The sequence below is a fragment of the Apteryx mantelli genome, chromosome 2 (genome assembly GCF_036417845.1).
Source record: "Apteryx mantelli isolate bAptMan1 chromosome 2, bAptMan1.hap1, whole genome shotgun sequence".
Classification (NCBI taxonomy): Eukaryota; Metazoa; Chordata; class Aves; order Apterygiformes; family Apterygidae; genus Apteryx; species Apteryx mantelli.
In genome coordinates, this window is record NC_089979.1 from 95,190,844 (window position 1) to 95,215,248 (window position 24,405).

Here is a 24,405-nt window from a genome sequence, read left to right on the forward strand (position 1 = left end):
AGGAAAGCAAACTGGCATATTCTAAAAGATCTACTTCTGTTTTCATGTTACTGAAGTGTTTTCCTCTGCGGGGGATTCAGATAGTGCTCAGGAAAGTAAACACAGCTGTTTTTCAATCAAAATAATTCCGGATCTTCAGATTGTTACAATTACCACATCAGGTAACAAATAAACACACTAAAACAGAGGAAATATGGTGAAAACATTGTATTGTGACATGCTTTTCCGGTTCAAAATGTTGAAAGCATTTTTTATTGAACAAATTATTAAATCCTACATGCAGAATTTGGAAAGCCTAAACTACATGTTAAACATCTGAACACATCCTATTCACATTTTATCTCTGGATCTTTCAAACAACAACTAACAGTCTATTAATATAGCTATGACCAGCAGACTAATTTGGGTGGACATTCTTAGCTCTTGAAAATACACAAGAGAGCTAGTAAAACACTATATAATCTGTATTGTAGGTGTTAAAACATGTATTCTCTTTAAAAAAGTTTAAGAAGTATTAAAACAGCTTCAACAGTGATAAAGTAGGCTTTATTCCAATTATTTGAATTCAGTTACTCAACACCAATTTTACAATACCTAAATCTACTAAGACCTACTTCTTTTGGACCTGTGCCATCTGCTCTACCAGGTAATTTCCCAAATTATGAAATTTATAATTTTCCTCTTTAAAAATAAATTGTTGGAATTATTTATGAAGATGGTAGTGCTTAGACCCAGCCCATACATTTTATAAATATGTTACAACTACACACAGCACACAGCTTCACAGTTCATGCAATAGGCAGTGTCTAAAAAAATCAGTAACTAACTTCCAAAAACATTTAAATATCTACGGTATTTAAACACAGTGTTTTCTAGTTTCTCATAAGAAAAGTAAGCTGTAAACATTTTTGCCTTTAGTTCATGCCTTGTTTGCTAGGTAATGTGGACCTTTTGTTGTTTTGCTTTTTAATCTACAACCATTGGTGAAATAAGTCTGTGTTCCCAAAAATATTACATTCCACAAGTAAAGCACAAGTCTATTATATAACCATGTGATACAGATACAGAAAATGAACTACTGTATTCAAAAACATAAAAGTAAAGTTACTAAAACAGTCCATAGCTGTTAGAGCTGATGTTTTCAGAATACAGACCAACATTGTTACACTAAAAATGTTCAAAAATAAGGCCTCTGAAATAAATATTTCCATTCTTTAAAAAAAGATATAATAAAAATGTACATCACATGGTCAATGTAGGTATAAAAATCACTAAGTTAAACCATTCTGGATGATGTATCTGAAGTAAAATGGCCTAGATTTTGCTTCTGCCGACGTCCTCTGTTGTTTTGGGGGCATCTTCTGTTTAAAAAAAGGAAAAAGAAAAAGAAGGGATTTTTACATATGCCATATAACATTTAAATGAGCAATTGTAAATTGACTTTATTTTCTATACTTAACATAAGAAAGAGTATTTCAGCTGTGCTGACTGGGGGAATGCTCCTGCTGTTTGGTACCAGACTGACACCTGGGTCACCTGTGGGAGCCAACATTACCCTGAAGGGAGGGCTGCTTGGATTTGAGACTGAAAGCAGCAAGGTGCTAGGTACTTCAACCTTGATCCAGCAAAACACATACTGCTTGAGTGAGTGCACTGGCTTTACTTTTTACACCTAAAACTCAGTGCATGGTAGGACTGTTGCTGGATCAAGGCCAGGGGACTAGATGCTTTCATTCAGTCTTTGCAGCACATGACCTTCAGGTGCCCTGCTACTTACTGGCACTAACAACACAGAGCCCACCTTGCAGACTTTGTGGGAGACTCAGACTTTCCCTTTCTTGGGGATGGTTACATGACTAAGAAAGGATTTATGAAAGCCAGCAATTCTGAATGGAAATGGACTTACTCAGTACTTCAGAGAGCAGGCAATGCAAGATGGAGCAGTTCTGCTGGGAGGCACCAAGACAGCCTGCCCACTGTATAGGGAGTTGTTGAGGGGAGGACGAAAGAGGAGGCTGCCTGACCTGCCACATAAGTGTTTGGACCAGCAGGGTATTGGGTAAAAAAAGGGATGACCTTAATTCCATGAGCTAAACATGTCTTTTATATGTGCAGGAAGCATTAGATTTGTTTAAGTATACCTGCTACATTGAACCTTACAAGAGAGATAGGGAAGGATGCCTATATTGTTCATTCATATGGGTGTCACTCAGCAACACTGAGCTTGGAAAGCTGTGCACTAATGCAGTAGCAGAAAGCTCTGAGACTATAAGTGAAACTTAAAAAGTGAAAGAAGCAAAGGAAGAGTTGAAGAGCAGAGGTAAAGTGTGGCATGGATGCCCAAATGTAGGATGGAAATGCTTCATGAACCTATAAAGTTTTCCTTTGAGAACAGCAACTTGACAAGTCTCTAGTTTCAATGGCAGGGACGGGAGTGGAATCATATCTTCTATGTGATATCAATGCTTGAATTTCTCCAGTGAAGGTCTAAAACATTAGCTGACCTTTTAGATATGCTACAAGGTTGATCTGTTCTGCTAGGTATTTGGTTTGGTGATTCAGAGTGATCACTAGTGATTTGAGAATTTAAATGAATGTATGTTGTGTGACATAAACTGGCAATATGATGTTGCATAATCATTCTACTCAGCCATTAGATATATTTGATCTGGGTATTTCTAAATATATGTTAAAGCACATAAAACTTCAGGAAGGTCAAATATTTAAGTACTTAAAAGATATATATACATACAATGTGTAATTTTACACTGGTTTTGTATTTACCTACCTTGTTATGCACATGACAATTGCAACTATAATGGCAATCTGTACAGCTCCAATTATTGCTGCAATAAGGACATGCGTAAGCTTTTGTCTACTTGGGACAACATAAAGAATGCTAAAGTCTGTCTTTTCACAGTGCTGTCCAGTATATCCTGATTCACACCTGAAAAGAAAAGGAATGTTTCATGGAATATATATTTTGACAAGTCTAGTCATTTTTCAGATAAATAAAGAGTCCGAGATGTGGCATAAAGAGCTCAGTAATCCATGAAAATGTGAAAGATCAAGATATAAATGTAAGGCCTGGAGAACATTACAATGACAGCAGGACAGAAACACATTCATCAGTGACATCACTGCTATTTCAGCAACTCAGAAGGCACTACTTTCTGAAGTCTAAAATGAAACCTAAAGAGCATAACTATACAAAAGAGCTCCTCTGAGATCCTGCCTGTTTTGTGAATGAGTGAAGCAGTGTGGATGGTAGCTGAGAAACAGCTGGTGGGAAGGCAGAGGTGCGGTGGTGCCTGGATTTGAAAATGGCTTGGATTCCTGTGGCAAGAGAAGAAACAGAATGGATATTCTCCACTTTACTGGGTAAGATATTAGTGGCCCTCTCTGAAAGTCTACCTTCATGGTAAAGGCCCTAATTTGGCACAAGACGTATGTGGGGCAATTTTTAGGAAGAATAAAGAAACTAGACGAAACAAGTAGACAGACTAAATGAAACAATATAATATGTTGACAGAACTCAACTGTAATATTGATAAAAGTGAAGAACGAAAAGGAGGAAAAGAAACCCTGAAAAGTGAGAAAAAAAGAATATGCTTTTTCAAGCTGCAGCCTACAAAAATGGAATCCTATGAAACCTATTGGACAAGACTAGCATCAAAACCCCTCCTGCCCTGTCCCAAAAACCAAGTCTTTTCCATCTTTCTCTTTGCTAAGTAGCTTTTACCGAAAGTCAATGAGAATTTCAGGCTAAATGTGCTTCACAGAGATCAGGTTTTGCCCTTGTCAGCTGTATAGAAAAATCATGGAGACTCAAAACTGGCCAGCTCACTCAAATGAATCTCACAGTCCCCTCAGGGAAAACAGAGCTACCTTGCAGGACACTAATGGGAGGGAACCCAATAGCCCACATCTGCTTAAGTGAGAGTTCATGGAAGAATCCATAGAAATTTGCTAGGGGTGGTGGAAAAACGGTAGGAGGCAGAACAGAAGCAGCTGCTCTAATTAGTATCTTGCTTGAGCAAACCAGCAGTTATCTCAACAGGAAACTCAACAGAAGCTCTTCCTGATCAGTGACATACATTTTCAGTGAAAGCAAGATGTGCTAATGGTGAAGGTGGCAATGAAAACATGCTCTGGAGCAATTTTCCAAGGAAAAAGAGAGGCTGCAGCGCAACAAGGAAAAGCAAGAGCTACCCAAGACACTGAGCTGGAGTCTGCACAATCAAAGGCCACAGCTTACAATCCTCCATGTTGCCTCTGAGCTTTTAATCTCTTCTCCTCTTGCCGGTTTGGGCAGAGAGAAGAAAAATTTCAGCTTTCATTTTGAAGTATGAACCTGTGACTATTTTAAAGGATAGCTTTACAAGGAAAAAAGTAACAAGTTATTTGTACAGCTATCCTTTAAAACAGATTGATGCGAATTTATCATTAAGGATGACTGAATCATACAATTGGCCACCAGTTCTGGATTAGAAAGCTGGACATGAATTAAGGACACACAGGCACAGAAACAATCCTATTTTAAACTGGATCGAATAAGCCTGAATGCAACATAGAATCAGTCTCATCCATCCATAAGCTTGGTAAAGCAAGACAGGAACTAATTCTGTTTGTAGAAACAAAATAATTACTCCACAGACCTTCCTACAACTGCTAATGCAACTCCTAATCTTCGTTTGCATGCAGGGAAAAAGTGTTGGGGTTTACACATTCACAGTCTTGTGACTCTATTTTCTCCAGCCAAGGGCTGATGCATAAGATGTTTTGGGTTCAGATATGAAACAAGTTCCAGTAAAAGCAGAGTTATTGAAGAAAAGTCCAAATTTACTGTAAGTAAGCTTGGTAATCACCATGAAAGGAACCAAGAGAAAAAGGTACTAGCAAGAAGAAGGAAGAGGAGAGGGAACACTGCTCATCATGCAAGAAGGAATGATAAGAAAGAGGGCATATTGCTATCAAAGAGGACTGAATTCTTACTTGCTACCTTGCTTTTATTTTCATTAAAGAATATAACAACAGTCAAGTGTCATCAATGTGAGAATTGCTTTAAAGCACAGGAGGCAAAACAAAACAGAGGAAGCAAAAATAATTCAAGACATTTCCTCAGAAACACTGATGTGATAGGAAATTATTTCTGAGAAATATTGAGGGGAGATTCAGGAGTATGGATTTCCTGCAAGAAGAAGTGCTTGTGTTAAGTGGTGGTGGGATGGAAATATGAGGCACCAGTTTAAGTTACCTGCTAAACCAGCAGAACAATTTTTAAAGCGTTCTGCATAAATATAGAGCATGATAAATAGAAGACAGCATGGATTTACCAAAATATGCTGTTCATTCAATTAATTGACTTAGCATAATGAAGCTATAGATTTATTTGCAAGGAGATAAACTGTGCCTTCTTGATGCAGCCTGCTGTAAAGACAGGGCAGAACTGTACTGCACAAGGGGGGCAGCAAGCAATAGCCCAGATTCCAGCTGTACAAAAGCTGCTATGCTAAATATTATGCAGTTTACTGCAAAACCTTGCTCCCTCCCTCCTCGCAGTTCCAGAGCAAAAGAATACTTCAATCAAGTACTGCTGCCTAATACCCACCAAAATAACGTTGGGGATGTACTCAGTTTTCCAAGAGAAGCAAGAACGTGTTGGGCTCTCTTGGTTCTGGCCAAAGAAAAGAGAAAGACAAATACAGTCCTAAAGGGAAGTTGAAAATAAAAAAGAAAGTGTCTCAGATGGGAAAAGGAAAAATAAAGGTTTTCAAGTGCTTAAGTCTACAATCACACTGGCTCTCCTTTCTGGGCTTCCTGCTCTCTGGTCAGACTGGAAACCCTTAAATCTTGGCAGTAGAAAAAGCCCTGAATGCACTCACTCATTAAAGATCAAGGGAAAAGAAATCATAATGGAATCTAACAGATTTACACCTGAAGGTTCCAAAGTATAGGAAAGCAAAGAGTTATAGCATCATCAGCTACATTAATCTGAAAGTATAAGTTTGCAAGATAAAAGTTCTGCAGTGAAAGCTATTACTAACAAGTGGGAAACTTTTAAGAAGAAGCATCCTTTTTCTATGAATAGTCTTTTAAATGATTTTTTTGAAGGAAAACAGAAGTAGAATTTACTTGGTGAAATTTAAATAAAAACCTATTTGGGAGCTAAGGAAATAAAATGGAAATATCAAATTTCTTGGGAAAAATTTAATGGCTTAATACTGATTTTACTGAGCTACTAGATTATATTTAGCAGACAAAAGACATAGTCTAAAGAGTATTTTGCAATTCTGTTCTGTCTATATAAAATAAAGCATATTACTTTGAAAAAGAGTAATAAAATGTTAAAAATATATTGATACTCTAGAGAGAATTTGTGAATAGAGCAATAAAAGGCCCAGATAGCATGAGAACAGACTGAAAGAGGTCAATGGGGAATGTATGCTAATACAGAAAAGCCATGCAAGGAAAAAGCAGCATTTTATTTTCTCTAGATAGGATTTAGCAGATGAAAGTAAGGAGACAACATTAAGGCCACAATTCTCAAAGGGATTCAGAACTATCTAATACCTGAGCTGAAATAAAGCAAGAGACCACTTCTGTGAGCCCACTTTTGTGCTGTGCAAGGATTCAGCATTTTGGGTCCAAAACATATACATGCCACACTCCCACTTGGCTCAACTCCCTGCAGCAGTCCTGGCATTCTCCTGTTCCTCCCTTTTCCCAGGTTCTCAACGATATTTTACTGCCTTTCACCATTCACCCATGACTTCTGAGCCATCAGGTTTTATGCTATTCTAATAGGACAGTTATCTGTGCCTGGGAGACTGAACCCTTCCTCCTAGCACTATTGGTCTCATGACTGGTGTAGCTATGAACTGCCCACAATATAGGATATGGTTTATGTGCCACTGCTTAGCTATTTGCAAACTGATACATTTTGTGATTATGTTTAGAGAGCATTTTGATTAAGTTTTACAGTAATTTCAAGAATATTTCGTAGGCATTTAGGACTTACCGGCAGGAAGCCTTCTGAGTGGAATAAATGAATTCACATTTTCCATGTATACAGTAGCCATTGAAACTTTCTGAACAAGGTATGTGGTTTCCAATGTAAATGTCTTCTCTTTGATCACTGGCATCTTAAAAAGAAATATACATAAATAATTATAAATAGCTTTACAATATTTATAAAAAAACCCTCAACCACGAATAGCATATCTTTAAAAACTGGTAGTGGAGAAGGGAATACAGAATAATAAAGCAAAGGCATAAGGATAAAGCTTCAGAGATGCCTACAGAGTGTTGTTAGGATGTATTGCACTGAAAACATTCCTTGGAGATATCTAAATATGCTTTTTTGTCAGCTTTGTTGAAAAGAGAAAAGTCTTCAAGACACAGAACCAACCCGATGCAGGAAGATGAGCAGAAGTTTTTTCAGTGGCATTGTGGCAAAGGGCTAATACACAGAAACATAAAGCTCCCTCCAGCATTTTAGCAGAGGAAAAAAACCTGAAGAGTCAAGAAGGAGGTAAACCATATTTTATGATTACTGGATAGAGAATAACATGATAAAGCCCTGATCTGACTGATCTCACCAGTCACTATAACTGAAATCAAACACATTAAAACAGCTACCTCAGAGAAACATTTTGATGGAGAGGAAAGTTCTAAGTGCTGAAGTGAGTCTGAGATATTAATTCCTTTGGCAGGCAGTCCCCCCTGCCCCAAGATCTTTTGTATATCTGTCACATTACTAAAACTAACAAAAGTTGTGTACATTTTCAACCATTCTTTCCCCTAAATTATTCTGTAATAAAGTCCTAAACACAGGAGTTTGTATTTGGTTCTGAACTTCTCTAAGGTGCAGGGATCTAGAAATGTGAATGCTATGCTGAATTTGTGGAATTATGTTTATTTCCATGGCGATAGACTACAGCATCACAAATACAAGATGATAATGAACTGCAGGTGCAAAGGAAAAGGTGACTGTGGAGAAGAAACCTCTTGTACAACTGCAGATATTTGAAATAACACCAGAAAGGAAAGAGAATGTCTTTATACAACAAAAAAAGGCTTGCTGCTGTTTTAGGTTTTCCCTGAACATTTTCTGTTATATTTTCTAATTTGTTTCAAGAAAAATATATATTCTAAATGTTAGAGGTTTTAGATACCAGGAAGCCTGTTGGTTCAAGCTATGCTTCAAAGATATAAAAGACTTGCTATATTGGAAGAACATTGCCCAGTACTGACATATACGTTAGAAATTGGCCTAATGGAATAAACTATGTTATGGTATGTTTAAGAGGAGAAAACTGGAGATTGGTCACCCCAAACCTGTTACCTCCCTTCTCCTCCAAGCAGTTAACCACTGTCATATCCAGGCTCAATCCAAAGCTACATACAATTATATTAGTCTGTTTATATAGGTGCATCATCTATGCTTTTAATATATATACTAATATAGAATGTGAGGCCTAAGAAAAGACACAACCCTCACAAAGAGGGCTGCGTAGCCACAGCCACCCAAAGCAGAGCCAAAACTTTGTATTAAACAAAGAATGGCTGTTAAACACAGAAGATTCCTAGTGCAAAATAGACATTTACTCATCTATTGATGAGAATCAATTTTTAATCTGAGAGGCTGGCCAGACTGCTTCAGAGCTTTAAAGTAAAAGATTTTACTGGTGTAGGAGACTTGAAAGAGCAACAGAATATAAAAGTACAGATACTTTTCCAAAAAGAAGAGGCAGGCACAGAATGTGAAACCCTGATGGCCATCGTGATGAGACAAAAACAGCAAGTCAGCTGAAAAAGGGAAGAGAGACCTTTCTGGTGCAACTTTAGGTAGATACTCATACTGCAGGGAGAAGGAGACTGTCACAGTTATGAGTCTAAAGACTAAAAGTTTTTATACATTCAGCGAACAGGGTATAACACAGAGTAATGCACAAGACTTCAAAGCAAAAGAAAACAAAGAGAAGTCTGAACTGCTATTTCATCCTGGAAGAAGGAGTCATTTAAATTAGTTCACTGTAGACTCTCACTGTCTAAAAAGACCTGACTAATGATAAACAAAAAAGTCTAAACTTTTTTTACAGAGACATACTGCCTTAATTTACAGTATTTGCCTAATCTGAGACTGCATGCACCTCTGAGTGCACAAGCAATACACGTTTATAATAATAATAATATACACTGCTTTTTCCACTAACTGGATTTCAAGGGCAATTTCTATGCAATAAAGGAAGGGCTGTAACTTCTTTGGAATAGGAACCAAAAGTGGTGTTTCATTACATGACATAATGAGGTGTAAATTCCATTTGGTGCCTCTTATGCCTTCCTTATATAAGTGAAAATGGGCGTTAAATCATTCCAATTGGTACCTTTTAAGTAGTGAAAATAAGAGAACCTGTGAAAAGGAAAAATATATGGAGCCTTTTGGCAAAGAATGGGTTTTCAAGAAGCCTACAAGGAGTATCTAAAACCATGGCTGGACAGCTTTACATTGGGAGGCCATGGGAGTGCCAAACAGTATAATGACAGAAAAAATAAAGACCAGAGCTAACAGAGAAGATGCTCCTCTTTGTGAGAGAAGAGGAGGAAAGATTAATAGCTATGGAGATGTGCTCTTTGCCTTAAGTGTTATCTTTCTTGTTTAAGAAAGATAGAAGTGTTTTGTCCTGGACAGCAACGCTTTGAATGACAGCAATAAAATGCAGAAAGGTGTGTGTTCTGAGAATGCACTTAACACACATGAGGTACTAACAAGTAAAATAACTAAGAAATTGAAGATCTCTCTAAAATTTCATTTATGCTAAGCATTTCGTTCATATAGCTAAAACATTTCAAACAATGTGATTCAGCATGTTCATTTCTATAGAACATTTTAAAACCATCTAACAGAGTCTGCCAGTTTTTTCATAAGTGGTCAGAAAAGACTGGTCACAGGGGGCTTATGTCATTTCAGCAGGAACATGGTGGCTTGGTGACAGTAAAGGCATTGTCACAGCCACTGGGCAGATTCCACTCCTGTGACAGATGAGCAGAGGGGTGAGCAGCTGAGCAGCATAGAGAAATACAGCAGGCAAAACTCACAAAACATTCATACCTCCTTCTTGCCAGCCTTGCAAGGAGAATGCTGTAAGAATGAACCTGTTCTTTCTGTCTGCCTTGGTTATAGAAATCAAAGTTCTGAGGCAGATGAAAAGGCACCTCTGTGCTCTATTTTGTCACCTTGTAAAACTGTAACCTAATAGCATGATGTCAGTACAATACCTTTCACCTCTGGCCGATACTGCATTCCATCATCTTTCTTTCCAACTGCATTTGTGTCATCTGTTTCTGGATGATAAATACAAGCATAGATAGCTATCAGAAAAGGCTTACTTCCAGACCACTACATATATGTTATTGAAACATCAGAGAAGAAAGTATTTCAAAGAAGTATTTTAATTACAGTATAACTGGTCACATTCCCACATTGCTCCTCCTGTACAAGCAGGCATGTACTGTAAAGGCAGTAACACCAGCATCTGGAGCAATAAGGTGCACATTACAAGGTGTAGGTTCTGAACAGAAATGTCTTTTGTGATATGGGCCTAGATTATTTTAGTGACCGTCTCTGTTTTGTTTTTGGAACAGTCAAGGTTGCAGCTTCTAGATGTAACTGCCAAAGAGATGTTGGAAAGGTATTATTCCTATGAGAAGGTCCTAAATTCAATTCACCTTTGCTTGGCTGGATTCAAGACCCCAAAACTGAACGGTTGTGCACATAATTAACAATACATGTGGAAGTAATCAAACTGTTTCAGTGAACCATTCCAAAGTTGGAAAAGGAAGCGCATAAATACTTGCACTATTGAGCCCCAAGTTTACTTACCTTAGAAGTATATTGTATGGCCCACATCAGCAATAGTGAACATTTTCCACATACTAGTATACTAGTATTCCTTTTTCTCTCCTGCTTCTTACTACCCCCTCATATAAGACCTGGTATGCTATTGCTTATATTCTCCTAAGACCTTCTGCTGTTTTTCCAGGCAACAGCAGCCAGAAAAAGCTAATGTAAACAGGCCATATCTGAATCATTCTGTGGGATTCAGGAACTCAAAAGTCTCCCTAAGTGGGAAAACAAAATATAGGCAGGGAATTCACTGATAACTAGATCAGTGAGTTCTAAATAAAAATGGTAAAGAAAAAGTTCTGTTGAGCCTTTTATGTCAGAATTTACATTTATAAGAAAAATAAAATCAAACCTACCTGAGCAGTGGCCAAGATGTCTTATGTCAATCTGTTCTTGTCTCAGACATGATGCTTCTCTAACAAAGCATGGATTGTTATAGGAACTTCCATCAGAAGCACACACAGGATTAAAACTGTATCCACTGCAATCTATATTACATACACACCTGTTAATTAAAGCACACAACAAAACAAACTTGACATCCAACAGACAAAAATTAGGTAATGTTGAGTTCTGAGTAAACACTGTCTCATATACTAATACCAGCTTCCTTTACGCTGCATGTTGCATGTAGATTCCAAAGAATTCACTTACATCTCAGATTTCCAGGCAGAATTTACAGAATTATAATAGGTGCTTCAATGTGCTTTTTAATAATTTACTGATGTTTCTTTTAGTTTTACTATGATATCAGTCTCTTTGATTAACACCTGAAAATGATAACATATTACTAGGAAGATGTATTACATTAATAAAACAGTTTAATGTGTTGTCTATTCTCTAGTGTGAACAAAACCATATATTCTACTTTTTGTGGGGGTCAGGATCCCTGAGAGTTTTAAAAAAAAAAAGGAACTCCCATTTCTGTTAAGTAGTACAAAGTCTTTTTTTATTTCTAGAAGCTGAACAGAATCAATATGCTTGGTCAACTGTGTTATTTTAACAAGACTTTCATTCATGCCTTTGAAAGTTAACAGGCGTTTATTGTGTTGTACTGAAAACAGGATTATGCAATCTGAATTATTTCATATTGCATCCAATTAACTCTTCTGTCATTTCAAACATAGCGTTTTCCATATAATTTGCAACTAGGGACCATAAAATGAAAGGGTGGGCAAAAAGAAGACCTACCACATAGGTGGTTCCTAACAACCCAAAGGTAGATCAGCCAGAGACTTAGATAAGACTATGACAGATCACCCTTTGGTTAGATAGTTCTGTTACCCCAGGAAAAAGCTCTGAAATTTGACATGTGTGAATGGCTTAGCAGCACTTTCTAGTTCAGAAGCTTGTTTATTTCAGTCAATATTCTAATTTTTAACTGAACTTTTTTTTTTTAGAGGAAAGTTCTCTGTGCATTTCACAGTACTCTGCAAGCCACGCTCTGCCTCTAATGGGGAGAAGTAAGGAGTTCTGGCTGGAGAATGGGAATGAGGGTGCCTGGTGGAGCTCTCCACCTGGCCCCTTCTGCATGCTGCGAGAGCAGGAAGGGTTACACTGCATCTTCTCAAGAAGTGGAGTGAGCACATATATCTCTTACCTCAGTAAGCTTCTTTCTTCTCCATGCCAGGAAGCCCACACACAGGGCACATGATATGACTGTTAGGAACTGCCACTAGCTTAATCTTGAATCATTCTAATAAGACATGGATGAAAAACCCCAAACTACTAACTTGCAGGATTTTTATGTTCTTTCCAGATGTTTCTGATACAAGTGAATGAACTAAGTTGATACACGTAGGCCTGAAGTCGGTAACAATAGAACTGAATTCCATGGTGCAGAAACACTGAAGATGGTCAGAGTGCACTGAAATCAGCACACTTTGCTCCATACAGTTGCAGATGGGTCACTGCCTCTGATTTCATCTGCTTAGTAATTAGAGGCCTGGCTGATGCCTGAGTTCTGGGAGAACCCAGGTAATTAAAAACAATTTGACCTCTAATTTTGCTAGGTGAAATTAAGGCAGATGATATTCACCTTATATAACAGAGTTCCTAAATCTTCCTGTGATCCTTGTGCTGAAAGACCTCAATGCCTTCTAAGTTTCTTGAATAAGAGCAAATATTTCGGGTTTTACTCTGAACCTTTTTTCTTATTCCTCCTGCCATTTTCTCTCCCTCTCTTTCTCTGAGCATCTTTTGTTATCCAATTAACAAATTACTTGTGGCTTTGAAGATACTGCTTTTCCCAGTAGTGTTTCATGCCCATGAACTTCAGAATATAGCTAGACTAAAGAACATCTCCAGCAAACTGATTTTTAAGTGCACCTGCTGACAGTTAAAAACTGCCCCGGTAAAGAGTCTCTACACATCTTAGGGACCTACCTCAAAGTATTCCTTAAGTCACTAAATATCAACATGATGAACCTACAATAATTTTTCTTACTAGAAAGGTGAACCATAAACCGAGGAAAGGAAGTACTTCTTTGTTTACATACTCCCACATAATTTTAAACCTAGTAAGGGGCTTATTAGGATTAAACCTAATATATGCAAATATGCATCTAAAAGGCCCACAGCGCAGCAGTTCTGCACCACTGACACAAACTGCTAAGAGTACTATAGTCCTCATTGTATGACACTGGCTATTTGCTTACTAATACCTTTACCTGGTCTTAGCACAAAGCGATCATTGCTGCATGTGCATGCCCATGCTTGTCAAATTCAAGCACATTTATTTCTATTTCCAGACAGTTTCCATGCCCAAGCAGCTGTCTGTCAACATCCAAGGTCTACAGTATCATAATTAATGTTGTTGTTTTGTCATTCCAGTGACTTTTGAAAATATTTCTTTCTTTCTTGTGGTGTCACTACAGAGTTGAAACTGCTTGGAGGATTTTTTGTTGTACATTGTCATCCTTTGTCATGTTCAGATTTAATAACTAATGTCAAATGCTTACTTCCTTAGGACTGCAAAATGCCCATTTTGAGGCAGTTGCAAATTTCTGACTATGTTTACACTTAGGTTACTGTTTCCTTAACTCTAACCATCTAGCTTATGTACAAAAATTTCCCTTTATTACTTAAAATTTTGCATATAAATGTAGGAAAAGAAAAAAAGCAAGATGAAATCTTGTGACATTTCCATGATGACTAAGACAGTTTGAAGCAATTGAAGCACACTTACCAACCACAATGGTTTACAGTTGCTTTGTCTTGTTCAAGCAGAACAGAGCTGGTGTTTGTCACAGGTGAGACAGATAAATGACAGCCTGTAGTGGACCTGAATACTGGGATTTACTGGATGGTTACCAGCACACCAAACCTCCAGCTGGTTTGACAGACCCTGATCAGGTGGTAGGTCAGGGTGTAAGGGTTACAGGCACACTAATCTCCGGTGAGGCCCTCGCTGGCAAGATAGACCCCCAACCAGCTGGCAGGCCACATGCCTGCTGCCCACAAGCATAATGGTTATCAGTATTATAATACAGCACACTGATACAACAGTGATACAACACTCCCCCTGCTGGAGGGCCGTCCTTAATGCAGAATCACAGAATGGCTGAGGTTGAAAGGGACCTTTAGAGATCATCCAGTCTAACCCCTCCTGTTCAAGCAGGGTGACCTAGAGCACATTACTCAGAACCATGTCCCATCAGGTTTTGAATATCTCCAAGGATGGAGACTCCACAGCCTCTCTGGGCAAACCTGTTCCAGTGCTCAGGCAACCTCACAGTAAAAAAGTTTTTCCTTATGTTCAGACAGAACTTCCTGTGTTTCAGTTTGTGCCTGTTGTTTCTCGTCCTGTCACTGGCACCACTGAAAAGAGTCTGGTCCTGCCCTCTTTACATCCTCCCTTCAGATATTAGAATATATTAAGATCCCCCCCTCTACCTTTCCTTCTCCAGGCTGCAGAGTCCCAGCTCTCTCAGCCTTTCCTTGAATGAGAGATGCTCACAGGATCACAGAATGGTTGAGATTGGAAGGGACCTCTGGAGATCATCTAGTCCAACTCCCCTGCTCAAGCAGGGTCAGCTCAAGCACATTGCCCAAGATTGTGTCTAGACGGCTTTTGAATATCTCCAAGGAAGGAGACTCCACAACCTCTCTGGGCAACCTGTTCCAGTGCTCAGTCACCCTCACAGTACAGAAGTTTTTCCTCATGTTCAGGCAGAACTTCCTGTGTTTCAGTTTGTGCCCGTCGCCTCGCATCCTATTGCTAGGCACCACTGAAAATAGTCTGGCCCCCATCCTCCCTACACCCTCCCCTCAGATACTTATACACATTGATGAGCTTCTCCCTCTGTCTTCTCTTCTCCAGGCTGAACAGGCCCAGCTCTCTCAGCCTTTCCTCATATGAGACATGCTCCAGTCCCCTAATCATCTTTGTAGCCCTTCACTGACTCTCTCCAGTAGTGCCATGTCTCTCTTGTACTGGGGAGCCCAGAACTGGACACAGCACTCCAGGGGTGGCCTCACCAGGGCTGAGTAGAGGGGGAGGATTACTTTCGTTGACCTGATGGCAACACTCTTCCTAATGCGCCCCAGGATACCGTTGGCCTTCTTGGCCACAAGGGCACAAGGGCACGGTCCCTTAGTCATCTTAGTAGCCCTTCACTGAACTTGCTCCCATAGCTCTCTATCTCTGTCATACTGCACTCTGATAGGCTGTGATCTCAGGGTTCAGTAAACAGCATCAGTATTCTATTTTTGACATCATTTTCTGTCACAGGAGAGACAGTAACACCCCCTCACCCCTCTTTGAATTCATATAAAAAAGATATTTTGAATAGAATTTAAAACTTTAGTTCTTCTCATATTTAATACATATTAAAACACCATTCTGCATTTGTTGAGACAACATTGCAGTTTTGATTCTAACTGGTTTTTATATAGAATTTTCTTTATATTCCTTATATAAAAGAGCAAGATGCATTTCCATCCCTGATCATCAGTAGAAATAAAAATGAGGTGTGCTGTATCAGTGAGTTGCCTGATGTAAGCAGGTAAGTGCACACCAGAATTACAATGTACCAAAATGACTGTCTTGTAATAACAAAGTAATAGAACTGTATGTATCATGCAACAATATTTGTAATAATAGGAAGTGTCTCAGATATAAAAACTCAATTCTTATGTGAGGAATTAACTTCCTATAATCTCTTAAAAATTGTTGTTTTGACCCCTCAGTATATTTTTTTAAATGTTAAAGACTGGTTTGGATGGCTGGCACAATCCAAGGAGATGATAGCATATGATGATGTTAGTCATATATAACTACAGAACCAGGTTCAAACCTAGGTCTAATTTGCTTCCTTGCTGTAAGCAGACCAGGAGTGGGAATATGGGACAACCACAGCTGAAGCGATCATCCACCCTGCAGAGCAGTCAGTAACACTGCTTGAATAGCGTGTGAGAAATCTCACAGACAGGCAGCACAGAAACTTGAGCACTGTTCCTCAGGCAAATGTCACTCTGACTGGTATGTTTATTCTTTATGAGTGTCCCCATAAGGGAATCAGTAAGAATCCTGGGAATGGGGAAGGATCTGGGGAAAGAAAAGCTAAAATTTTGCAAATTTTCACAAAGAGAAAAGCAACCATTCTGAAAACATCCAAAACAAAAATGGTAGAGCATTTTTAAACTTAATTGTATTTTTCTCCCCAGCTCTCAAATATTTTTGCTTTTTGGACTAACTTCAAGCAACAATTGCCTGAAGTCCAGCAGTGGTCCAAGCATAAATTACTAAGTGAGGCTGACATGGAGCTGACAAAAATAAACGTAAGCACAGCAAAGTCTGCATCAGAAATGAAAAAAAAAAACCTACATTAAAAAGCTCCTCTGTTTCCCTGTTGCTTTTTGAAGGTGCCAGTCTTGCCTCAGGCTTGCCAAAGCCAAGCTATGTTGGATACATCAATCACCACATCCCAATACAAGTAAAAAATCTTGGAAAAATCTTAGAAAAAGGTCTCCACAGCTTGTGCTCTCCCAGCTGCTCTGCTGTTGGCTTTTGTATATATTTGACAGACCTGAACCTGCCTGGTGCCCCACAAAAAGAAAGAAAAATCTACCAGCTAACCTTCTGGCTGATATATGGCTGCCCAATGCACCCCTCAGAAGGGTGTTAGTCACTTAAGGAAAAGTCACTTAAGAGAAACTTGTATTAAGGACCTCTTGCAGGTGCTTGATGCTTATTACCAAAAAGAACTGAATGAGTGCTTGAAGTTTTTGCCTTAACAGCTTGGTTGATATAAAAGTTACACTGGGATAAAAGGAGCCGGAGCACCACAAGAATTTTCTCATGATAACCTTCCTATTGGTTTTAACCAAAAGGCTTGAAACAGCTAGTTAATTCTCCAAGTGGATGTCTTGTTAGAGAGGGCTGCTGCTTAGTGTTCTCAATGCATCTTTTCTCCCTCTTAGTCCTGCAAAGTCAATAGGATTTATTCAGATGTTTTTAGGATGTACTAGGGTGTATAGAAAGAAACTTCATTTTATGACTTATGTCATCAGAGTATTGGTTCCCCAAGAAAGAAGGCACCAATTTGCTTTTCAGAATCAAACAGAAGTTTAGATTTCCTGTGACAAATGCTTTTAGAAGTTGCATACATAGTGTTCATAAACAACATTACTTAAATACAAAAACATTTGAATTTTGGATAAATACAAAGTGATAAAATTAGAACAAAGCTCAATTTTAGGTGTTTTTAATAAATAAGAACAGAGTGTACTGATCATTTATAAAGGGCTACTAGTTGTAGCAAAGAAAACCTGTTTAGTAAAATGATGTGACACATCTGAAATGAACTCAGGCTGTAAGAACACTTGCTGTTATCAGTAAATTAATTAGATCCCCAGAGATCAGAACACCTTTCAAAGCTCCTTTTTGTTTTCAGGCCTCAAAGTGTACATGATATGTTGGAAGTTCTGTGTGCTTAAGAAACATGGCAGACTGCAAGAAAAGAGAAAAGAAAGGATAGCACAAGCATTAGATATTTGTGGAATGGGTTTGGCTTTTGAGAGAGGCCAACCTTTCCAACTAACAGATCAGGCTGCTGTATTTGTGTCCATCTGGGATTTGCTCAAGAAAGTATTTTTTCAGGACTGGCCCCCCCCCACAGAGACTACTGCTCGCTACCTATTTCTAGTAGCAGCAGTAAGCTTTCTCAGCTACTCACCTATTTATTGGCACACCTATTTACAAATTTAAAATGGAAATACTAGAATTAAACAAAGTGTGTGAGAACAGCAGATGAATAAGTATATGCTAGATAGAATAAATTTAGGTGAATTGAAATAGCAGGGGTGTTGCAATTGCAGTTAAGCAGATAACCAAATGTGATAAAGTCAAATGAAGGATTACCTTCATCTGCTGTTTTGTCCCTTGTGTGCAATTCTTCCCAGATGAAACCTGAACTAACAATCTTTGGATTTCAAAGTGATTTCTCTATCTATTCAGCTAGAGCTAAATCTTCATTAGTTTTACTGGAATTCTTTTTAAAACCCCTTTGTAGCACAGAGAAGATAAGGACAAGAGAACTAGATTTCAATTCCACTAGCTTCTCTGCAGCCTGCTTGGACATCCTCTCAATCTTTACTTCTCCTCAGCAATGCAGAACATCCTTTAAATACAATAAGCTTCAACTAGCTTTCAGCCATGGCCTTGGCCAGTCCAGTGCCCCCTCCCTTCTCCCTCTGTTCTGATTTCATGGCATGACTTTCTCTGACCATTGCAGAAATTAAGTCTCTAGTTTTAGGTGGCTTCCAGCAGCATATATTTGTTTTCACAAGACTGACCTAACCCCCTCCCACCCTCAAATAACATAAACCTTCAAAGACTTTGCACACACTTGTCCAAAGTTTTTTAAATTTATATGTAAATAAACAGGCCTGGATTATTATCCACCTAGAATCTATTAAATTTTTTAATAGTCAGTATAATGAGGAGACTGTTATACTATTCCTTCCATATCAGGATTTACTATAGCCCAGTATTACATAATTCAATAATCCCAAAACACAATCAGAAATCCCCTCTTTCGTTTGTTGTGTTATTTTACAGCTTTTCAGGACATAGGATTAAGAAGCCCTTCCTTATGAATACCTATATATATATTTGTGTGTGTGTGTATATATACTCTCACACACACACACACACACACACACACTACATCATGTCCTAAAAAGGTCAAAACTTGTTCACTATGGTAAGTGAGTGAACAAGTGGTCAAAAGAGGCTAGTATGAACCAGTATGCTATACATCAAAAGATCAAATTGTTCCCTGGAAAACAAATAATACAGACAAAGCAAAGGCCAGAACCTGAAAATGTCCCTGTAGATATTTTTAAGTGTTAATACCAATAATACTGAATTCCTGTTTTGGCCATTGTGAAAACAGATATTATGTAAATTATACTCCAGCTGGATCTATGTGTCGCTGAGATACATTTCCTTTCCAAAGTAAATTTTGTAAAACATTAATCTGGAAAGGTCTACTTGGGGATCAGTTGTCAATCTTTCTTGAAAATCTACATTAGGAGTCAAAACAGATCTTTGATAGCATAGTGAGCTTTACTAAAAGAGACTGAATGTGCTCAGAATCTCATTTTAATATTTCATCTGTTAAAAAACAAAAAATAGGTAAAACTGAGAATGTTAGCTAAATTTAATAACACATGACACATTAAAATGACAAATTTGAACTTCTACAGTGAAGCTATTTTTGAGTTAACAGGATTATCTCATCAGAGAACAAAAAAGAAAAATGACATTTTTGATTAAAATTAAAAAAAATTATTGAAGCCACTTGGGGACTGAAGGAAAGGAAGATTGTCACGAAACACTTGATAAGCTGTAGGACAGGGCTACCACTCAAAAGGGGCCTTGACAAGCTGGAGGAACAGGCCAGCAAGAACTTCCTGAAGTCCAATGACAAATGGAAAGTCTTGCACCAGAAGTGGAATAGCTCCACACTACAGGACGGGCTGGAGATGGACTGTCTGTGGAGCAGTTCTGCAAAAAAAGGGCCTGGGGGTCCTGGAGGACAACAGGTTCACATGAGCCAGCAATGGGCCCCTGCAGCAAAGAAGGTCAACTGCATCCTGGGCTGCATCAGCCAGCAGATCGTAGCCAGCAGAGCAGGGGAAATGATTACTCCCCCCCACTAGTACTCATAAAGACACATCTGGAACACTTTGTCCAGTTTTGGAACCCCCAATACAACAAATATTTGATAAACTGGAGAGGGTCCAGTGGAGAGCCACTAAGATGGTTAGAGGGCTGGAGCATGTGATGCCTCAGGAATGGCATGGGAGGCTGGGCTTATTTAGCCCAGAGGAAGCTGAGAAGGCATCTAATTGCTGTCATCAGCTACCTAAAGAGGGGTTATCGAGAAGATAGTGTGAGACTCTTCTCAGAGATGCACAGCAAAAGGACGAGAGACAACAGTCACAAGTTGCAGCAAAGAGAAATTTTGATTAAGGAAAAACATTCCTCAGAGTGAGAGCAGTTTAGCACTTGAACAGATGCCCTGGGAGCTTGTCAGCTCTCCTTCTGTTGCCCTGAGCAACCTGAATAGACTAGACATGCTTCAAGTGCAGGGAGGGAAGTTGGACCAGATGACCCCCCTAGAGATCCCTTCCAATCTCAATTATTCTACAGTTCTATGATTTCATTCTGGATATTATTTTTCGGAAGTTACAACATACTTTAAAATCAACATTCTTTCAGACACTTACTAGATGTTGGCACGTTGTTTTATTTAGGTTATCTAGTAGTACTTTGGCATGCAAGAGGAAAGAGTGCAAGAGCAGAAGATTTAGCTCCTCATAAGCATATGCTACTTTTTTGTGTTGGAAAGATACTTCATATTTGAGGAAATAAAATGTGAGATCCGAGATGAAACCCCTACTTTTCATTTCATTCAGTCTACTTTAAAACATGAATATTGATGGGCAGGGGTGGAAAGCGAGGTACTGACCAGTCTCAGATGGCAACTTTTCCCATAATGTATACAATGTATATATACAATGTATATATCAGGTTTGTTGCCAAAGGAATAAAAAGTCATGGCCAATCCATGTGAAACCTGTCATTTGCTCCTGTTACTGCAGACCTACAGAAAATGACCGTACAAACAATATGTCATATTATGCCTTTATGCAACTTAAGACTAATGCATCCACTGAGGATTTTGCATGCTATCTAAAAGCCTTTCTATAAAGTAACAATTCTTTAAAATACTTATGAGTTATAAAGAAAGAAAAAAAGAGAACAATATTTCTGTGGTTTCCTTAACCTGACTCCTTTTTGCATTTTTATAAAGAAATATTACATAATGTACTAATTTGCATACACTTGAACATTAATTTTGCTAAGTATGGCATGCTGTTTATAACAACCATCTGCTCAGATTTCACTTCTTTCTCTCCATCAGTCCACTTAAATTAAAATCAACATTGACAATTTTTGCAGAGGCCATGGAAATAATAAAGTTGTTTATATTTTTGCATTCATTTTACCATGCATTGTTACCACTTAAGTTTTTAATAGATAATGTTTCCAAGGAACAAAACAAGATAAAGATACAAATCTAAACCTTGGTGCAAAACCTGAATTCTTCAGACTACATATAATCTTGTGTAATGAAATAATGCTTTGCAACTTTGATCAGAAACAGCCGCAATGTTGTAACTCTAAATTTGAAAACTAAAAATTGATAATTCCTTCAAAGAGGACAGTACAGTTTAAGAGCAACAATAAATTAAAATTACTAACTTGTACCATGGGTTATATTTCAACTGCATCCAACTAAACTTGTTTAAATTTGCTTTCATAAAGCACCAAGATTTTGTAACTACATAAAACTGTAGAATAATAATTTAGGTTTGAAGGGATATTTAGAGGTCATCTAGTCCAATCTCCTGCTCAGAGCTGGCCCAGCTGGATCAGGTTGCTCAGTGCTGTGTCCAGTCAAATTCTGAACATCTCCACAGATGGAGACTCCCCAGCCTCACCAGACACATTGCTCTAGTGTTTGACCAGCCTCAGGATAAAAACATTTTCCCTTAGGTCTAATCAGAGTTTCCTGTATTCTGATTTGTGTCTGTTGCCCTTCCCACTATTGCTGCACCTTTGAGAAGGAAGGATTTGTTTAGAAATCAGCAAGTTCCACTAAAAATCAAGAAATGCCAAGTGGTTGCTGCTGCTGTCTTGCTCCTGCACCTTTCTTGTATGAATTATCTTATAGTTTTCACTGAAACTAGCAAGTGTCATAATTTTTTGCATAGGACTCCCACATCTTCAAGGCTCAGAAGAGGAACCACTGTAACATATGCAATAAAACTCTCTTTAGTAGCATCTTTCCCTTATTGGGGGAATATCTGCCTATCCTGCCCTACAGGCTGCTGTGGCTGGCCTGCTGGCAGGACCCACGCTTTCTCATTAATGATAGTTCATTTATTTCAAACCACTCAGCCCTCTGTGGCATGGATGTCTCTCCTTCCACTAATTCTGTTTCTTTCCTCAGGCTAATCGTTTTATCTGTAACTTAGTTTCTCTGTTCCTAAAAGGGGGATAGAGATATCCTCTTGCTTTTCAAGAGCAACTGGAACAGAAAGGAATTGATGTTTGTAGGGTTTCGGATTCCACAGCTTGGAAAAGATGAAGAAAACATGTATAATTCTTTATTTACCATAAGTATTGGACAGCATCTTATGAATACGTCTTGAGATTATCTAATGAACAGTAAGAGATAATACAGCTGACTGTTATTATCATGAAGCAGAGTCCACTTAAAATGCAGTATGTGGACAAACCAATGACTTTAAGTGTTTTAACATCACAGAAAGCCAAGCAAGGCTTAAAAAGTTTACTTGACATGAACTGAATATATTTTGTGTTTGTGGTTATGTAGACATTAGGCTATTATCCAAAAAAAGCTACAGTGACCTTTCTCATGGTCTAAAAAGGAAAATCAAGATAGAATATCTTTATGAAATTATATTGCTTGTATTGCTTGCTAGAGCTGCTGGTAGTGGTAGTAATATTGTGCAAAGTTAAAATAAATAACAATATGAACCTGGTAGTGTTTATGCAAGTTTGATGGAACTGAGTTGCCAATAACTTTATATATAAAGATATAATTCTGTGGGATCTAAAAATTCCTTGAAAACATATCAGAAGAGGAGTCAAAATAAGAAGTCTTAAGGGGTGCTCTAATAATATATGTTTTTGACCCCCCCCTCGTTTCTGCCAGATAAATAATTGTTTTGATTTTAGCAAAAAAGGCACTAACTCTCACTTCTGACTTCTGCTTAAGTAAGTCTGTGGCTTTCCATGTGACTTGTCAAAAATGATCATTGCAAAAGCAATCTGTGTTAACAGGGCCCTATTTAATCTGAATCTAAACTGACACTGAATATCACTAAAGCCTGTTACAATGATTAAAGGCACTGAGAGCAGATTAGGAATTCATGGGCAAAAAATGAAGTTATTTAGGCTGGAAAATGGATAGAACTGAGAAAATGACCTGATAGGTTGTAAGCAACCTGTCAGTGAGCAGGAATATTTTCTTACTTTTGAGTATTTTCTTCTGCAGCCTTAAACACTTTCATTTCCATATAATGTTTTTAAAGGAGGACTAATTAAAGTAATCTTAGAGAGGCAAAAGAGCTTTTCCTCTTCTTGTCAAGAAGGGTAATATGGCTTCATTTTATGCAAGTAAGATGTAAGGGATAATTATTCCATGCTCACCATAAGAAAAAAAGAGAGCATCAACCCCCTTTTCACTCTCTTTACCCTAACTCTTACATAGACACTATGCTGCCACAAGAATGCAAATTCTACAAGTATAGAATGAATAGTTAAGCTTTTACAGAAGTTGAAGACTTGAGGATTTATTTTCCATAGCCAAGAGCACATCTCAGTGCATGTAACAAACAAATCTATACTGACCTTACCAGACATAAGTGAAACAGACCAAGCCAATATTGTAGAAAGTTATTATTATTATAAAAACTGGATACAGCTTACAGGCATACCTTGTTTTATTGTGCTTTGCTTCATTGTGCTTCGCAGATATTTTTTTACAAATTGAAGGTTTGCGGCAACCCTGCGTCGAGCAATTCTATCGGCACCATTTTTCCAACAGCACATGCTCACTTTGTGTCTGTGTCACATTTTGTACATTGTTTTTTTAGACATAATGCTATTGCACACTTAATAGACTACAGTATAATGTAAACAACTTTTATATGCACTGGGAAACCAAAAAATTCATGTGACTTGCTTTATTGCGATATTCGCTTTACGGCGGCGGTCTGGAACCAAACCCACAGTATCTCTGAGGTATGCCTGTATATGTCTGTCCACCAAAGAGCAAATTCACTTCAGTAATATGACATTTTATGAAACATGATGTATCATGCCAGTAGTCATGTGTACTATTATCATTTTGTTTTCCCTTGTACACTGCAATTTTATAAGTATTTTTACA

General features: G+C 38.1%; 1 protein-coding gene across 3 annotated transcripts in view; it reads right to left on the reverse strand.

The window, feature by feature from the left end:
- Nucleotides 1-82: 82 nt before the first annotated feature.
- TMEFF1 (transmembrane protein with EGF like and two follistatin like domains 1) overlaps nucleotides 83-24,405 on the reverse strand; it is a 135,173-nt gene continuing 110,850 nt past the window's right edge. The window contains exons 6-10 of one of the 3 annotated variants that reach the window (XM_067292417.1): nucleotides 11,266-11,414; nucleotides 10,282-10,347; nucleotides 7,022-7,145; nucleotides 2,789-2,947; nucleotides 86-1,361 (exon numbers count right to left, since the gene is read on the reverse strand). In XM_067292417.1, coding sequence (XP_067148518.1) covers nucleotides 1,277-1,361; nucleotides 2,789-2,947; nucleotides 7,022-7,145; nucleotides 10,282-10,347; nucleotides 11,266-11,414 — 583 coding nt within the window. In that variant the 3' untranslated portion in view covers nucleotides 86-1,276. Of the gene's footprint in view, nucleotides 1,362-2,788; nucleotides 2,948-7,021; nucleotides 7,146-10,281; nucleotides 10,348-11,265; nucleotides 11,415-24,405 lie in introns of all 3 variants that reach the window. The other 2 variants (XM_067292419.1, XM_067292418.1) reach the window with 2 other exon arrangements.